This window comes from Hippocampus guttulatus, chromosome 5 (assembly GCF_054856545.1).
Source record: "Hippocampus guttulatus isolate MCC_2025c chromosome 5, RoL_Hgut_1.0, whole genome shotgun sequence".
NCBI classification, from domain to species: domain Eukaryota; kingdom Metazoa; phylum Chordata; class Actinopteri; order Syngnathiformes; family Syngnathidae; genus Hippocampus; species Hippocampus guttulatus.
Genome location: NC_141265.1, coordinates 18,445,956 through 18,465,008, shown reverse-complemented (window position 1 = coordinate 18,465,008; position 19,053 = coordinate 18,445,956). Strand labels below are relative to the sequence as shown.

Genomic DNA, 19,053 nt, shown 5'->3' with positions numbered 1-19,053 from the left:
ACAAATCCAGAGCGGAGAATGGATGACTTAGATGACAAGAATATGATTGATTGAAATGCGCTCATTCATCATGTTCAGGTTCACTGGCCTTCTCCCATGGGGAGAGGACAAAGACGATACCTCTGACAGCCATTGCTGATGCATCCGAGCCAACTGCACATGCGCTATACCTCACGGGGGCTACCTCTGGCACTGCTGCAGGCGGCCATGTCAAGCTCAGGTAAGACATTTATAACTGAGTGGGACTTTGCTTGTGTAAAACCAAAGCCTGAAAACTCGAATCTTAACACAAGTTTGAAATAAAAGGGTGCATCGGCCGGTTATTTTAATGAATGCAAATCTACACCCTAAGCGTGCCATATCAAATGCATTACTGTCTCTGCACAGGTCAGGATTCACATTGGCAGAAGTGGAGCCGCTGGGAATCTACCAGTTTGCGCCAGAATCCCTCAAACTGGTCATCGAGGAGGACAGTCAGACGATAACACTCTATGTCCAGAGGCTCTACGGTTCTCGTAGCAACAGCACTCGCCTGTCCTACACGACAATAGCTGGCAGTGCGGCTGCAGAAGTTGATTTCATCGCCATGCCAGAGGGCCATTTGGCTTTTGACTCGCCACGTCAAATCAACAGTTCCCTCCAGCTGTCGATCCTGGATGACTCCGTCTCTGAGCCGGATGAATATTTTCACGTCAGCCTTACTGACGTTGAGATTCTTACTCCAAACTCGGTTTGGGCAGATGTCTTTCCTCGAATCAACCCATCACACAGTCTGGCAACTATCACCATTCTGGCAAGCGACGTGACTAGTGGAGTGCTGAGTATAGGTCCTGGACTGGTCCAAGTACTCGAGGACAAGGATGAAGAGAGTAAACAGGAGCGAAGGGTTCTCCTCAGAGTGCGCAGGTCAGACAGTGTGGCTGGAGACGTACAAGTTAAGCTCCAAGCGTACGGAGGTACTTTGACTGGCTCCGCGATCATTTTTAAATGAAAATGACACACTTTGGATTCATTTGCACAACTTTGAACGTTTCTCCAGACGGAAGCACAACACCATTCCCTTTCACGCTGGAGCCTGGTGGGCCTCTAGCGAAGGAGAATCAGGACTTCCACTTGGAGTCCAGTATTGTGCGCTTGCCGGCTGGTCAGAATGAGACGGAGGTGATTCTTTTCATCCTGGATGATTCAGAACCAGAAGGACAGGAGGTGTTCTTTATCTACCTCAGCGATCCTGAAGGCGGGGCACAGATCACCGATAGTCAACGCCAAGGCTTTGGGGCATTCTCCAAAATCACCATTCTTGGTAAGATAAATAAAATGTGCTCACTTCAATTGTATGCAGAAGAATATATTTAAAAAATGCAGCTGGTTGATGCTGGGTTTACTAACTTGTACAGTGTGCACTATCCTGTGTTTCACTCATTATTAGACTAAATTAGCCACATGTGCCAGTGCACCCAAATGATCCCCAAAGCGTGTGTTTGTTTTCTAAATGTGTAATGTAATGTTCTGTCCCACTTTCATTGATTAAGGTTGATTGGCTGTTTTGTATTAAGACACTGCTAATCTAATCGAATCCCCAGGTGTTATTTGTCATTACCTCTCAATCAGTGACTGCAATTATTGGATTGGTGGATTTTCCTGCATGCAGTGGATTGCAAAATAGCTGTACTGCGATGATAAAAAAATATTGTATGCTGTATATTATTTTGTTTTGTCGGCAATCAGATCCAGATGGAATATTTTATTACATATTTTGCATTGTTCTCTTCATGCATAACAGGTAGTGACTTCCATAACGGTATAGTAGGCTTCAGTCACGATTCTCTGACGGGCCAGGTTCTGGATGAAGATTCAGAGAACAAAACAATTCAGCTGTATGTTCAAAGGCAGCCAAACAGGTAGTCGATTGTCTGCCGTTAAATACGGTCACCAATCATGCACGTGTCATTCGTTGACAGTAAATGCCCTTTTCTTTCCATGCTCAGAGCCTTTGAAGATGTGCAGGTTTTCTGGAGAGCTACTTTGAACAAAGCGCCGCCGACTCTTGTCAGCAGTGGAGTCAACCTGACCAAAGAGCTCGTGCACACTTCCGGATTTGTCGTATGTAGGAAAGGAGAGATCATCTGTGCTTTAACTTTGGAGATCCGAGATGATGACGTGAGACCCAATATTGATCTTTCCTAGATTGCTTTACATTTTAGTCAAGTCAACAAAAACAAAACTACAATCCATTTGTTGCCATAGGAACCGGAGTACAACACTTGGTTCTTCGTGGAAGTTTTTCAGGTGGGCTCAGGCGCCACCATTAACGAGACCAGCCGGTTTGCCAACGTCACTTTGGCAGAGAGTGACGATCCGCGAGGTGTCGTGTACTTCGGCGTTAGCCACAGGTTTCCCACTGCCACTCCGACAACCTCGAAGCTCAGTCTTCAGCTGTACAGAAGAGCAAGCACGGCTTCAAGCATGTCTGTACGGTATCGAACACTGGTATGATACAGTTATATGTATTTTATTCTCGTCAGCGAAATAGAAAGCGCACAGGAAACAGTAAACTATCTTGCAAAAGCAGTTGAAACGAGTGGTAAATTCCACATTTAATTAATGTAGGCCAGTATGAGAGTTGCACCATAACGTGTTTGTTTCTGACCCACTTTCGTCTCACACGTGATCCCACTATCTTAACATTTAAGTCTTTCTTTCAGCCATCTGCATATGTTTTTTTTTTGATTGATTCAAGAGCATGTATTCCCTCATTTTTCCTTTTCACAACATCCCTCAAATTCCCTTTTGACTTGAATACACTCGACCAACGCAGAGACTTTGTCGTCCAGCACTTTCACTTTGTCATATTGGAGATTAAAGGCAGAAAAGTGCACTCACCAAAATCAAAACCTCACACAGAACACACACGGTGGTGCCGTGCTGCTTTCATCCTCTCAACTTTTATCAGTGGCTGATAAGAGCTTTGGTTTGAGACAAAAGCGTTGCTCAATCAACCTCATTTTGTCTACTTTATGTTTTCAACTGAACCAAATGCATGCGCGGGATCAAACGGGAAGACTCGTGTGCATGTTGTTGTTGTTGTGACCTGTATTTCAAAGCAAGTACTGACGGTACTGGGGAGCTGACTTTATTTTGCCGATGTTGAGCGAAATGAAGGCGTTGCTGTTACATATTCCCATTATAGTCCCATGTTATTCTGCAAACTAAAAATGCTAAATACGCCAATATGACAATACAATAGTGGAATCGTACATAAGACATGCAGTGAATAACATTAATGAATAAATGGCACCATATTAGTCGGATAATCTTTAATTGTTTTTTCAGAATGAATATTTTGTGTGGAAATATATTTTATAATATGCTTTTTTTCTTCTTCTTTCTACCCACAATCTTGCTGTAAATTTCCCCAGTGTGGGACAAATAAAGGATATCTTAATCTTAAATATTGTCCTGCAAAGTGGCCATTGAGATTTGTGACTATCTACAAATTGTTAAACCACACAAACCGTCAGTCATCATAATTCTGAAAATGCTTGTTGTGTTTTTGGGAAATGGCTAAAAAGTTTACCGGTACTTTTCAAAGAGGGTGTAGTCAAGAATGTCAAGCACCGTTAATGAATACGGCACAAAATAACACAATGACTCGCTACGACTAATGACTCCCTTTTTCCAAGACGATAGAAAGAAATTCAGATAAATATGAATAAAAAAATGGGTGGATGACATAAATCTCTTTAATTTTAACACCAACTCACTGATCTCTCTCCCCTACAGGAGCTTTCAAGGGAGGAGGTGCTCGGACCATTTCTGATCCATCCCGCTAAAGAAGGTTTAGATTTCCATCAGCAGGAGGGCGAGCTGACCTTTGACACGGGTCACCAAAACACATCCGTAGACATTTATCTAACCCCTGACCTGCCGTCGTCTTTCCCCCGGCCGAAGCGCTTCCAAGTGGAGCTGTTCAATGCTACAGGGGGCGCCAGAGTGCACCCTGACTTCGGCCTGGCAAACGTGACCCTTGTGTCAAATGTTGCCAGTGCGGCCATGTGGGCCTTCGTTGGGAAGTTGCATCGACCGCTCGACCCAGCAACACTCAACCAGGTGCTGCGAGGGCTCATCGATCGCACCGCCTCCGTGCTGTCCCGAGAGGAGCTGACTGCTGTGCTTGAAGCTCTGGAGAAGGTGCGCACGGTAGACTACTGGTTCCGAACCAGTGCACTTTGGCAGAAATCATGAGGTCACATAATTGGACCCCCAAAAATCAAGACCTGTTCAACAAATTTTTGATGCTGTTCTGCTTTTCCTGAACTAGCTGCTGGCGGTGTTCGACAGAGCATCAATTGGTTCAAGCACCCACAACTTGACCTATGACCTACTGTGTGCCTTGGCCAACCCCAGTCGAACCGACACACGGGGCCTCAGCCACCTTGCGGAAGTGGCTGAACGATTCGCATTCTCCATCACCCCACGCAGCCGCTGTGACATGTGAGTATACTTTTGAACACTGGACGTTTCTGCTTCCCTAACATCCGTAATTCATCACCAAACTTGAGCCAGCCTAGAACCAGCCTTAAAATGTGTCTTCTTTTGCAAATAATGCATCTCTTTGCGTTTTTTTCTCCAGCGGGGGCACCATCTTGGACACATGTGCACACATGTCCATCTCTGCCTTCCAGTGGTATCCCACACAAATCAATGGACACAAATTCCGGGGTCGAAATGGAGATTTCTTCCAGCTTCCTGATACTTTGCTGGGAGTGCCGGCCGTCTCCACCCCTGACTGCGGCAACCTCAGCCGTATTCAGCTGACAGAGTTTCGAAACGACCTTTGGTTTGTCACCAATGATACAACAAATGCCCTCAATGGAAAGGTTGGGATTTAAAATCGCTCTCTTGGATTTTAACCAGCAGGTGGCAGTATTACCCTGTCAAAATATAGTTTAACCAATTTGGCAATGCATCTTCTGTTCATGTGTAGGTTTTCTCCGTCAGCCTACAGGACAGTAAGTCAAGACCCCTCAGAGATGGTATCGAGGTGATATATCGTATCCACACTTCTGGTCAGCCACTTCAACCAGGGCGATCGATGTGCTTTCTCTGGAACCAGAACACTGCAAGGTAGCACACCACAGAATGGATAGTCGACCCCTTGGCAACCACAACGCCTTCATACTCTCGGCTCCGCACGGATGTATGAAGACTTTTGTTGCTCCACAGCACGTTAACTTGACTGCAACCAGCAGAGGGACTCAAAATTGAAATTATGGTCTATAAAAGAATAATATGGCTTCAGCTACGAGAAGTTGCACTGCATGCGAGTCGACAACTCCTCCAGTATGGCAATTGGGCTCCTGCAAGAAGTAATCTATAAAGTGACTCTTCATATTCCCAAAAACTGAGCAAGGAAAATAAATAACAGGCCCGTCCCTAATCCAAATAATCTGTAAAGCCGCTGCCGTGTGCTTCCCTTTATCTGTCATCCGCACATATTTGGCCAAGGTCAACTTCTTAAGGGTGTCGTCCACAGTGCCTGAGGACATTCTGCATTTGTCTGCAACTCTGAATCCTCCCACTCACCTTCAGCTTAATGAGGACATTCTGGAGGTCTACATTGGGGCTTAGAGGTTTGGCAGGTTCGGCTTTGCTGGAACCGCTCCCTGTACAATGTTAGTGCAATAATCACACTGCTGAGCGATTGGATTGAGAGAGTCATGGACGGGGAAAGGACACAAAACCCTCAGCGGAACAACTGACCTTATACCTGCCGCTATCTTAAATCAACTGGATTGCAATGCTCAAATATCTCTGACCTAGTTTCGTTATGTTGTTGATTTCATGTCTGTCTTCTTGATGGTCTAGCTGGTCATCGGATGGTCAGCACTGCAGGGTTGTGAAAGAGAGCGGGAGCTACGTGGAGTGTGCCTGCTCCCATTTGTCGATCTACACAGCCTATGCGGAGTTTGCTCCCCTTGCATCATATAACCAGGCCTTCTATGCCTCCGGGTTCATCTGCATATCAGGTACACCTCATCACCACAGCAATGACTCGTGATGAATTAAGAAGAATATCTCATTAGATGGTCATGGTTGTTAAAAAGAGTTTTTTTTTTTTTTTAATCTGAATTTCAGATAGATACAGGGATTTATTTTTACCATTTGAGTCATTTTGGCATCAGTGGAACTGTCCGCACACCAAGACGCTGAATAAGACCACCGTCTGTTCTGTCCTCTCTTAACCAGAATGCAATCTGATGACTGAAAAACAAATTTGAATGTTTTTTTTATTGTTGTTGTTGGGGTTTTTTTTGTTGTTGTTTTGGCCACAGAGTTCTAGTTATATGCACTATTGTCATTTTTGCAAACAACAACTCTCTCCAGTCCACAAAATATGTTCCTGTGCACTTTTTTCATGTCTTAACAACAGCTCCACGTTTTCTGTTTTCCATTTTAGCCTTTGCGTTGGCGATCATGGCACACGTGCTGTGCTCCCGTTTCCCCCTGTTTGCTGCCAAATTGCTCGTTCACATGATGGTGAGCTGCCTCGGAACACAGGTAACGCAAATTTTGTTGTGTTTTCAACTTCCTGTGCAGCATGGCACTACACTCCTATACTGCAAAGACCGCACTCAAAAAATGCGCCGTGTTTTGGGGAGGTCATTTTAAGCAACGTTCACATTCTCCTTGTACACAGACAATGCATGCACGCCATCCATCTGCTCAGCCACCACTCATTGTTTATTTTGATCTTTGTAAATATTCATGGATATACAAAAGAAAAGACAATCAGATGTCACCCGTTTGCGTTGTTTGTGGGCTCCAGTGTCCTGACGACGAAACCATGTCCCCCCCGCACACATGCCCATTAAAAACGCAAGCTGTCACATGAGCAGTGAGCAAGATATGCGGTCTCTGTTTTGTCTCTATGCTCTGCGTAATGTGTGTATGTGCATGTGACAAGTGCGGGACTGGGAAATTTCCACAGGTAGCCCCTCTCTTTGGTTGACAAACATCAGCCTTGAGTCGTTGGGGGCTACGCACCTTGGGCTCAACCCGTTTATGGCCCGGAAAGAGTTCGAAATGGAAAATTCCGTCCTGTACTGTTTCCATGTCAATGTATGTTTAGGCCTCCGACTTGAAGTCAAGACATGGTGCTATTGTTAAAAAAAAAAAAAAAAAAAAGTGTTTTTCTTTTGTGTTCTGGTCTCATGCCAATTGAATTGCAGACTCTGGATCCAAAGGCCTAACTAAACAGCATTTACTTGGAAGAATGGTTGTCTGCCACTGGGAATCATTGATGGGCTCAGTGCAGAGTGTGCCAAATTCGTGTCATTGTCGTCACTCATTCTGCATCTCCCAACAATGTCAAACATAGTTTGGTCGCATTGTTGGACTACAGAGAGTGTACGTATTTATGAACACCCTATTTATGATGTTAAAAAGTCCAAGAATCTCGCATCTCTGACTCTATCAAATGTCATTAGCACGATGAGGTGTCTCTGCGGTGTCTCGCCATCGATTTGCACCATTGGGACGAGAGCCAATCCCTACTAATGGAGTGGGCTGTTCATCTGCAGTGGCGGGGGCTGATGCCTCTGGCTGTTGGGAGAAAATTGAAGTTGCTGTTTGGGTTTATGTCTCGTTAAGTATGACCCACGGTGGTCAGGAAAGGCCAAAACTATGGCACAGTGAGACCTTGAGAAGATGGAGCGGGTGAAGGAAATGGGAAAAAAAAATTGGAGTTGCGGTAATGCCATTGTTTACTGCCTGCTAGTATATGTCCGACTGCTTTCCTTTCACCCCAATTTTGTCTAGAGAGAGAATTGTCCAGGCCTGGCACGATCATAGCCACTACTTGTATTGTCTTTGGACAACCAGCAGAGGCGCTATTGATTTAGACGCAACTAGTTGTTGGTCTAAAGATGCTCTGTACCGCGGCCTCCTCCCACATATCAAAAGAATGTTAGGTTCACGGCGGCCCGGTATGCAGTGGTTAGCACGTCGGCTTCACAGTGCAGAGGTACCGGGTTCGATTCCAGCTCCGGCCTCCCTGTGTGGAGTTTGCATGTTCTCCCCGGGCCTGCGTGGGTTTTCTCCGAGTGCTCCGGTTTCCTCCCACATTCCAAAAACATGCGTGGCAGGCTGATTTAACACTCTAAATTGTCCCTAGGTTTGAGTGTGAGCGTGGATGGTTGTTCGTCTCTGTGTGCCCTGCGATTGGCTGGCAACCGATTCAGGGTGTCCCCCGCCTACTGCCCGGAGACAGCTGGGATAGGCTCCAGCACCCCCCGCGACCCTAGTGAGGATCAAGCGGTTCGGAAGATGAATGAATGAATGAATGTTAGGTTCACTGAAGACTAGACAGTAAATTGTCCAAATGGGAATGATTTGTTTTTAAAACTGTCCCTCGCTCAGAGTCAGCTGAGATGGGCTCCAGTTCAGCTGTGTTCCTACTCAGGAGCTCAAAAAAAACAATAGAACATTGGAAACTATGCCGAATTAGGCAACAACAATTCTGACGCTAATGCTAAGCTAATGATATTCTGCTCATTCTGATTATACAATAGAAAAATGTGTTCTAAATATTTCAAATGATACCTCCATCACTTTAAAATAATATTTAAGAAATGGCATGAATAAATGAAGTGACTAATCATTTCCCCACATCGTTGATGCTTGATTACAAATTCGGATTGCATTGTCATAAAGGCCAAACAGGCTAAAACAGATCTGTTTTTCTGTCGAAACAATGACACCGAAAAATGGGAATCGTGATTTGTCCCCTGCCGGCCTTCACATCAGAGATATTATTAGTGCGATGAAGTGAAGGCTTCTCCAATTTGGTCGAGCACTTTGTGCCTGCGCTCAGCAAGACAACTGAAAATTGCCTGAGTGGAATGGAAATTTACCCAACGCCATGTGTGAGGTGTTATTGTGTGTGTGTGTGTGTGTGTGCGCGTGTGTGTATTTGGAGTGTGAGAGAGCATGAGAGAGCTTTTACTTTTTTTACTTACAATAATTTGCAGTTATTAAAGTACTGTAAATTCCCAATACATTCATTCATTCATTACATATTCACACATGCTCATAGATAGATAAATAGCCACCCCAAAAACGACTGAAAATTGTGTAATGTGTTTTCATGTGTTAAGAAAAATAACTTCATAATGTGCTTGTCCAAATTTCACACTCCAAACTTTCACCGGCTTTGCGACTTGGCCATGATTTTCAGTTGGTGTTCTTTTGGATGTTCGCTTTCAGTAAATAACCCCCCCCCCCCCCAGCATTTACCGAACAGGGTTACAAGTTATTGCTGAATAAAAGTTAAAGCCAATCAAAACACAATTTAATGTTAAATGGTTTGTGATAACACTGCCCCCCTGCTCCCAGCCCATCTCACACAGCCGTTCTGACTCAGTAAAGTGCCCACTGTTGTCCTTTATCTGAGTGAGTGTTTAGGTAACTCTTGTTCTGGTGAAAGGATTTCCTGTTAGCTCCGGCATTCAGAGCTTTGCTTCTCAGCCCGTAAACTCAAACGCGACAAAGTCGCCCGCCTCCCTTCCCGTATTTCAACAGCGCGAACATGCGCTTGTGGTTACTGCTGGGATTTCCAAAAGTGTCTGCGTGAAAGAGGGTCGAGTCAAGGTTTACAAGTACAGTCGGAGGATTCTCTCGGCGGGGGAAAATGTCGGGAAGAAAGATCAACACCATTTTTTTGCCTGAGGAAGTTTACCTGTTCCCATCATGACCAATCAATCAGCAAATCGAAAAACAATGAGATTTGTGTATTTGACGTCAGAGCCCCATCCTATTTTTGTTCTTTAGACCTCAAGCGTTTGGGGGGGAACTGAGTTTTTATTGTGTGCCTGTGAGAGAGTGAGAAACTCATGTTTGTTGTGTAATTGGCTATGAGGAATGGAAACAACTGGGACAGAGAACCGCGGTCAGGACTTGTTTTCGGCCGGGGACCAATAGGAGTCTTGCCTTTCATGTTGCCGTTTTCTCATCATGAGACATCAACAGGCCTGATAAAGATCATGAGGCATGTTTCGATACCGACAGTGTTAAGTTTCTTGTCATTTTCTGCCTTTTTTGGCAGTAAATCTTGGCTAATGTCCTCCTTGTGCCATTATCTTTGTGCTGGGATTAGCTTTGAATATTATCAGGCAGCAAAATTGCCATCTCTCTCTCTCTCTCTGATTCTCTCAAACTCTTTATCCCCCTGGAAATGACGGGGCACATCCTGTGTGACTCATCGGTTTGACCAACGATGATCTTCCCTAATCTAATTAGACAGTCCAGTGCCTCACTTTATGTTTTATTATCCTTACCAGAGAGCTCATCAAGGATCCCTGCGGAACTCCTTGTAAACAAGCACGACTTTGTTTAAATGTGACCTTACTTGGAAAACCCAAACCATGATGTAACCACAAAAGTGGAACATCCAAAAAGTGGTGCAATTTGGAGTTCAAACAAAATGTTTTGGAAGAACAGGCCGCCGAATTAAAAAAAAATGAAGTTACATAAGATGTCAGGTGTGAAAGTTTGTCTTGAAATTAGAGCAACTGTTAAAAGTCAACCAACGTCATTGAAGGATTGTTTTCCTCTTTGGAGGTTTCACTGGACTGCCAAGTCTGTCAAGTTTGTTGTACAAAGTTGATATCATGTGCTCGACTGAAAAATGCGGTCCTCTCGTGATCTCCTTTAGCCATCGAACATGCTAGGCTACAAATACTATCAGCTAAAAGTATCATGATTCAGTTTCTGTTAGTCTCCAGGAGGTGGCAGAGGTGTTCCCGTCTTTCCAGTGACACACCTTTACCCATTTTGCTCTGTCGTTCTCTTTCCTCGTTGATTGCTTTCCGTTTTTATTGTAAGTAGTCATTTTGTTTGCCTCAGTTATTCTCGGTTGCTCTTTGCCGTGATTTCATTCTTTTGTCCTTTTGAGACGAGCAATTTCCCTTTGTATTTTTCTTGCCTTTTTTTGGCCTGCTTTTTGTTTCTCTTGTTTTATCCCTGTGTGTTGACCAGCGTCATTATTTGTACTTTTGTCGGTCTTGCATTTGTTAATAAACCGTTTATGTCCCATAATCTTATCCTTGTCTACGTTCGTGGGATCCACCCCTATCTGGATAATATTGGAACTCTACAGAATTATCAAACCATAGTTCCAGTGTGAAAGCTTCTCGACTGGAATTGTTAATCGCTAAATCAGACCATCAACGTTCATTACATCTGCCATTCAAAAAGAGGCAAAATTTGAACTAACCACAATCAATATTATAAGTGTAATTGAAATGAACAACAGTTGGACACGGTCCCTGTTCTGCCTCTGAAATGAAACATATGTTGTTATATGCTGTATAAGTGTCATGCAAATGGGATCCGTGTCATTGTCTGTGCTCGCGAGCGACTCCCTGCCCTTTGTGGACTCAGTTTTAGCAAATGTCTAGTTGACCAAACAGCTGGTGACCTCAAAATTACTTCCATGAACTTTCCTCTATTTCCAGAAAAAGCACAATATAAACAGACACAGGAGAGGCCACGGCGACCTCTCACCTTCGGCCTGGTTCTCCTGTTGGCCCCTACCTTGCCTGGTAGCTCCGATATAACTTAGCACATTGAGAATGCGCAGCGGGGGTTTGAAACGCTATGAGTTATTAAAACCTCTTTGCGCCGCTTACTGTGTCACACAGGGTATAATTCGGTGACGACTGTTTGCACAGTTGACCCGTTATCAGTAGAATGCATCATAGAAAAGTGGAACGAGGGCAAAAACAAAAGATATTATTCATTGTAGTAAAATGCTAATACATTCACGACAATTGTGATGGTGTTCGCATTTTTTTTGTATACGTGCAGTACTTCATGCAGTGGGATGAACCTTTTACCCGATTCCGATTTGTCAAGGAACGAGCGGAACTGCTGACACCGTGGATGATAAACAAAACTGGGGGGCTTTACAGAACTCTATAGTAGTGTTCTATTTTTGGAGTTTGACTGCTTGTCTTGACTGCCCTCTGCATGCCAAGTGAACTTTGACAGTTTGGAGGACATTTGTTTACCCTGAAAACCAGGGCGTTCATTGGTGCTTCGGATGGACACACGCCGCGGTTGCACAAGATTGCCCGAACACATGGCAGAACACGAGATAGAGACAATAATGGATCCAGCCGTCTTAATTGCCTGAAATGAGTCGCCTCACTTCCTTCGAGAATCAGGATGTCTTCAACGGAGGAAGGATACAGCTGGTGGTTTCATCTGCCATTGTCACGCCTGTAATAAGCTCTTTCGTATTCTCAAATCAAGGTTATTCGTTTCAATCAGAAACCCGCTGCGAATTCCAAACTGCAACTGAGAAATACTCCGCACGTTGCGCACAAGCCACACAATCTACCAAGTGTTTCTAAACATGAAAATACCAAACTTGGCGCTGCTGTTCCCCACGAAACATAAAAAGGAACAAGACGCACGCAAATACTGGCATGCGCAAACAAAAAGAAAGAACAGATGGCACTGAGCGTTAATACCCTCATTTCCCCACCAAGCCATAAAAAGATCAGTCGACCTTAAGCCTCTGCAGTGCTTACATCAACCTGCAGGGGGCAGTCAAGCTCCACAAATCGGGTCGGGTTCAAGCCGAGAATGAAAGAAGTTTTCGCTGCTCTCCGGTACTGTATTTCCTAAAAGTGTGCTTCTTCTGACTGGTCAACACCAAGAGGCCTGTGCGCTGTTTCCTTGTTTTCTCTTTTTAATCGGTCTGCCTATAATCACTGGAATGAAATAATTTTCAAGACACGTTCATGCTGCGAACCGAAATCAAAGCCACATTAACTCACAACCAGAATGTGCACAGGAATGCAAGTAGAATGGAATTCAGATCCTCTGGAAGACATTACACAATGAATTCCTTACCCTGCAGGAATACAGTAACCTGAACGAAACCCATTTTTCAAACTGTTGGCAAATCAATCTCCATGAGGACCGCTGTCAATCAACAATGCGGTTGCTCTTTGGCAATGTTGGATGTACAAAGCTTCTTTCGAAGATCACTGTGGGTTTCGGATCTTGAACTAATTGTCTTGAAAATCAGCCTGCTTTTAGGCTATTTATCTTCAGTTAAAAGTGGGCCTTTAGTCACATCAAACCAATAAGAGAATGACAAAGCTGGAAGAAATCTAGACCTAAATCTCATCTTTTTGGAATAACCTGAAGTGGACAAGAAAATGCCCCTTTTTTAAGAAGAAGAATAAAAAGTTGTGCAATTTCCTGAAATAAGGTTTTGTTGAATTTACTCAGTTCGTCAAGTGGTTGCACAAAAAAAAAAAAGAAATCATCTGGATCCAGATGATTTTATTTTGTGCAACCACTTGATGAAATCAAAGCGAGTCAATTCAAAAACGCCATTTGGATTTTCAGTGTACTTTGTGCTGTTACAAACAGTACAAGAAATAGAACTCAAATGTAACATGTGAAGTAAAAGAAAGTTCTGAAATAAATACACACTGTTTAATAAACAGGCTATGTTCGGTACATGTGTGAGGTCGGCGAAGAGAAGAGGTCGATGGTCAAACAAGGTCCAAGCTTGTATGAGTCAGTTTGTGGCTTGAAAAAGGGAACTCTGGAACATGACGAGAACGTACGACAAACTGATGACGAATCAAAATGAGACACATGGTCTTTGAGATAATGGGTTGCAGGTGAGGAAGGCAGAATCAGGAGAAGGTGGGGGCACGAGACGCGCACACGCACACAGACACAGATGGAAAAATTTGTTTTTGTTTTTTTTCTTTTTAAATTGCTGTTGGTTTTAATTCCCATCTGTCGATGTCGCTATGTTGTAAGAAGTCCGTCCTTTTTGTTTTATGAGCTGTTTCGCAGCCAACAATAGCTGCATGGCAGCAGACCAAAAAAAAAAAAAAAGACCATTTGCTCTTTGTCTCTGAAACCACAAGAAAGCATTTGAGATTGTCACGCTATGACCGGAGAAATGCGATTTTGCGAGTTGTGGCGTGCGCCCACATTAAAGTCCCTTAAGTGCATTGTAAGTACAGTTTGTTGACTATGAGAGGACAGTCCCACTGTTTGCATTGTGTGCGTATGTGCCCGTCGCGTGTCTTCCATCCCAAAGGCTTCTCTGTCTGGTCTCCAGACACACACAAAAAAAGAGCATTTCCTTGAAAGTAGGCCTTCTTGAATGAAAAGCAGATGCAGTTTTCCAACAGCACACGCTCTTCGATTGACGTGTGACTGTAAGTAGAGAGGAGGCTTGTTGGAATGCGGCTTAATGTGCTTCATGTGGCCGAGTGGTACTCTGGCTTTTCTATTTGGTTTTGTCATGAGAAAATAGTTCATTCTCAAGCTCGTGCATGTGGACCGATTGCGGCAGGTTAAGTTGAAGCGAAAAAACCCCCCATCTGGGGACGCACAAAAATTCAGAAAGTAATTCCTTGGCCCATGCTGCACACTTCCACAATTTCTTTTAACCAAATTGGTGAAGGTCCAGCTTCATGGGATAGGCTATTTGACTCCACATGATGCCGAAACCTTACTTTGCAAGTGCTATAGCCGCCTCATACTGCTGACAGTCTCGGCTCCAGAGGTCCAAATCTAATATAAGCTAAAGTTAGCCTTTATTCTTGCAATCTCCTTCCCAGAATGCACCCCCATCATATTTTTTGTTTTATTTTTTTAATGTCGCTGTGTGTCTTTCAGCTCAGTCGACAGTGGATGCCATGTTGTGGTTGTTTGAATGGGAAACACACCAAAGGGGAGAGAGTGTTTATTTGCCAACAGCTGGCTCAGCAAGTAAACCTCGGCCCGAGGTTCTACCCCAAACACCCGTGAACTTTACTTCTATAGTGTGGCCTCAGTGAACTGGAATTGCAACAAAAAAAAAAAACCAAACGGCTTATCTTGTTGTGACTATGCGGCGAGGTTTGAAATATGCAAAGCAGTACAAGCGATCAGGCCCTTGCTGCGATGGAGGTTTGAGTTATTCTATTCATTACGATTGTGCACGCAACTCCTGCTGGGGTCACCTTTTTTCGATTTTTTTAAAAACCTCACCTGTTAACCCCTTTCTCCCGTCGCCGTCCTTCTACACACACACGTGCATGCATATAGAATGCTGGCCTACTAACCCAGCTATCAGTCAGCAACCTTGTGACCTGCCACGTGCAACAAGCCTGTCCAGTGTGCATAAAGAGCACGTCCGCCGCGACTGACAAGCTCTAGCTTGTGAGCAAACTGGTGATGCTCGCAGTACAGTCCAGGTCAAGGAGCTGGGGAAAAAAAATGGCACAGCAGCACAAATTGTACTAGTGACATGATTACTGCTTGAGGAAGGTCTGAGAGCTCTTGGTCTAACTTTTCGCATAGCTGATTGTTATTTCAGTGAAGAGCTGACTTGACTCACTCGTTGTTTCTTGTGCAAATGTTTCAAATGAACCATGTGTGCGCAGGAACAAGCGGTTTCGACTAACGGGCGCACGTTGCAAGAGCCAAACACATCATCATTCTCATACTTGTGTTTTTGCTTTGCTGTACACTGTATTTCGTTGTTGAACAAAGGCAAACAGCCAGGGCGCAGGCTGCGGCTGGAACCAGCTAGATCAGACCGGTCGCTGGTGGGGGGAGGGGTGTGCGGTGGTGGTGGTGAGGGGGGGTATCTGGATTGCGGTTGTTGGTGAGGATGAAGAGGAACTCGGGGCTATAAGGAATGGCTCGAATGGCTGGAGGAGGGGAGTGGAGGAGGTTAAGTGTTTTCCAGGGTGGATGGATGGTCTGGCAGGCAGACAGCTCTCGGGTCCCCCTCTAACCCCTCCCTACGTTGGTCAGTGATGTAATGCAGGCGAGTGCTATTTATAGCCACGCTGCTACACAGCTTCCATAGCGTCAGCACACTGGGCGACATTGATCAGCAGTGAAAGTCTCTGGGAGGATGAGAGCAGCAAGCATCATTGGCGCGCAGGCACAGAAACCGAGTGTTGCTTTTGCTCGGCCCCCGATGTGAATATAATTGTAAGCGTTTTCAGAAATTAATCCTGAGTCAATATCACTGCAAGGTGCCTTTCAGACTTTTCATCATATTAAGTCGGTGTTATGCTGTAAGAGATGCATATCAGTGAAGTAAACACATTGGGAAAAAATAAATAATGAATGAAGCACACGCAGACACCATACAAGAAAATAGCAAATATGTGAGTTTGCTGACGGGGTGGACATTTGTGTATAGCGTGCTTTTAATAAGCACGCGGCGGATCTTCACTTTGCAACATGTCTCTGTTAGCACGCTGCCTGTGAGCTGTTAATAATAACGGTATATTTCAAATTTCATGTCGATTGATATTTCACAATGACAGAGTGGACATGATGAGCTTGATATGAATTACAAATCATTACTGTTACTTGTTCATAGTTACTCCGCCCCTGGCCACTGTTTCAGCTCCTGTTTGATGAGAGACAAAACGCTGCACCATCGGGTTTTCTGAAAGAGGCGATTATCCCATGACAGGGTGGACAGCAGTTTCACATGCTAAATATTCAGTGTAATTAAGAAAATAGGATACACTTGATCAAACCGACTGGTTTTCTCACGTAACTTGAATGTGCATGAACCATGTCTGGGAAAAAAAAGATTCAGTATGCACAACGTAGTAAGCGGAGCAGTGTGTGGGCCATGCCAAAGTAATTACATGCAACGACATCCACTCATCCGCAGTCCTAACGGCGACAAGTGGATGGGTGAATGTATAAGTTAAAGCTGCATCTGTGCTGTGGCTTGCCTTGCGGTTTTGTGGTCAAGTACACTTCAGTCACGCCCTGACTGAAGTGTCCGCTTCCCTAAAGCCGATACTCCAGAGTGTAAATTGAGTCTCCCATTCAGTGCTTATATTATTATTATTTTATTTTTATTTTTTGCAATTTCTGTCATTCAATTCATCAAAACTGCAAACAGGAGTCATTCAATGCACTGCCGAGCCACACCCCCTTTCAGTCCCGCTCTGTCGGCTCTCGTTAGAGTGTGTTTGGTTAATCCAAAGTTGTTTTTGTGATTTCAGGTAGGCCGTGAAGACCTTCGGTGAAGTAACGCCCCATTGTATAACCTCAATTTTTCAATCCTTCTGTCTGGTTTTATTTTTGGATCCTTCTTTCCTGTTCGACCGGTTCTAGCTGCTCTAGGCAGGCCGTCACATGACACGAGCTGCGCTGAATTGTACCTCCCTGTTCCCTGCTATGAGTTAGTCTGTAGCCTGAAGGTCTAGACAAGTCGACTCCTTTGCCTTGCACAATACAAAGCAACAGGGCGATAGATGGCTCCCGATAAACCCTCCGTCCACACCTGACACCTTCCCACCCTGATAACCTCATGAGAGGTCAACATTACCTGATGTCTTCTGTTTTTTTCTCAAGGATTTAAGCAAAGGCCGCATACTGTAACTGTGATTTCCAAAACCAACCTCGGACAATAAGACCTCCTTACATCTGTCAAAATCCAAACTTGTTCCTTGAGCTGCTGACTTTAAATAAGTCCAGTGACAGCAAGCTCTTTTAATGTAGCGTCCGATTAGTCCGCGCGTCGACGTTGCGACCCCACGTCGACGTTTAAGGCTTCAAGTCGACTAATTGCTAATCGCGCATGTTTGACGTCCAACTGGCCGCTTTACGGTGGACTTTCGAGTTACCCGTCTTTGGCCTGGAACGCTCTGTAGGGTAATGAAATATCCGGTCAATCATTTTCATACATCCGCATCGGTCAGAGAGTATAAAAATAAGATAATTGTGGGTCACAATAGCGGTTAGCCTCGCTAACTTTGGTTATTCCAATCAACACTTAATTCATATGAGTCGGACCGCGGGAATGGCAGCAAGAAACGAGCCCTGCGGCAAAAAGTAAAGCTACGTTTATCATCATGGTGAGTTGTCTTTTTTATGATTTATTTTATTTGTTCCTATGGTTAAAAATGTCATGACGTGAAAACTGTTTGTGGGTCAAAGGCTCGGAGTCCACTTTTCTGTGCTGAGAAAAAAAAAATATCTGTGACGTCATCGGTTGATTGACTTCAACTCGACTTTCATGACTTTATAGTTAACTACAAAAGTATCATTAGTCATGCAACCCCGATGACGCGACGGACTGGTCGCCAGTCAATCTCATAGCATTCACATTCATCCGGTTTGTCTTTCATGAGGGCCACTTGCCTCACCCTTTTGTGAAAAAAAGAGAGATTCTCTTGAGCAACATGCCCCAAACGTGTTGTTGCGTTAATGTTGTATGCGAATGGAGCGCTACTTAACCACCAGTTCCCTTTCGGTTATGTGTTCCGTAGCAGGCCTTATGACCAAAGCAAAGTCGGTTTTTAGGTCACGCACACACCACAAATTCCCTGTCTGCTAAGCGCTTCATTATTTAGTCCTTACAAGGCTCTGTTGTGTCATTGTCTATACCACTAGTTGCACTCATTTGGTATTTAGCTTAGTTTCGCTGAATCATCTGAATTGCAGTGCAGTGTAAGATGTCGCAAAGTGACAGAATGACACAAACGCACATTTTGCTGATGATGCACTCAAGGGACCTTACTGTCAGTGCTCGGGATCTTGCGCAGTCGACCCTCGAACCATCCGTTCCGATCATAAAATCTTGATTAACTGTGCAGGCAACGTTTCAAACCATTCTGAGCCGTCTTGCGAATATATGTCATCTCAGAAAGCGTACCTTCATAAACCACTCGGTCGTAACTTCAACAAGCGCTCGTTGGCACTCGGGGTTGCTTTTTCACGGCTTTGAATGTGAGTCTGCCTGGCCGTGTTTATTCTTCTCCACTCGATGCGCACGCCAAGAGTCATTCCTTTCACAACCACACCCGATGCTGCACACCGATGTCAAGGTTGAGTTTTCTGACTTCGACTCGGATTCCCGCGGCCTTCTTTCAAAACACTCATTAAAGTCAATCGTGTTGTTGTTTTGACCTCCGGAAAATAAAACGCTGAATACCATAGTATTGACTTGAAATGAATAAATAATGCTCGGCGAGGGAGCACAAA

At 44.4% G+C, this 19,053-nt stretch overlaps 1 protein-coding gene across 1 annotated transcript in view; it reads left to right on the top strand.

Annotated features, from left to right (window-relative positions):
- The window catches only part of adgrv1 (adhesion G protein-coupled receptor V1), an 87,063-nt gene that overhangs the window by 45,078 nt on the left and 22,932 nt on the right, over positions 1-19,053 (top strand). Inside the window, exons 77-88 of the mRNA XM_086111298.1 lie at positions 79-220; positions 388-956; positions 1,040-1,303; positions 1,784-1,901; positions 1,989-2,160; positions 2,248-2,490; positions 3,784-4,191; positions 4,322-4,494; positions 4,634-4,880; positions 4,988-5,127; positions 5,869-6,029; positions 6,461-6,561. Coding sequence (XP_085967424.1) covers positions 79-220; positions 388-956; positions 1,040-1,303; positions 1,784-1,901; positions 1,989-2,160; positions 2,248-2,490; positions 3,784-4,191; positions 4,322-4,494; positions 4,634-4,880; positions 4,988-5,127; positions 5,869-6,029; positions 6,461-6,561 — 2,738 coding nt within the window. The remainder of the gene's footprint in view (positions 1-78; positions 221-387; positions 957-1,039; positions 1,304-1,783; positions 1,902-1,988; positions 2,161-2,247; positions 2,491-3,783; positions 4,192-4,321; positions 4,495-4,633; positions 4,881-4,987; positions 5,128-5,868; positions 6,030-6,460; positions 6,562-19,053) is intronic.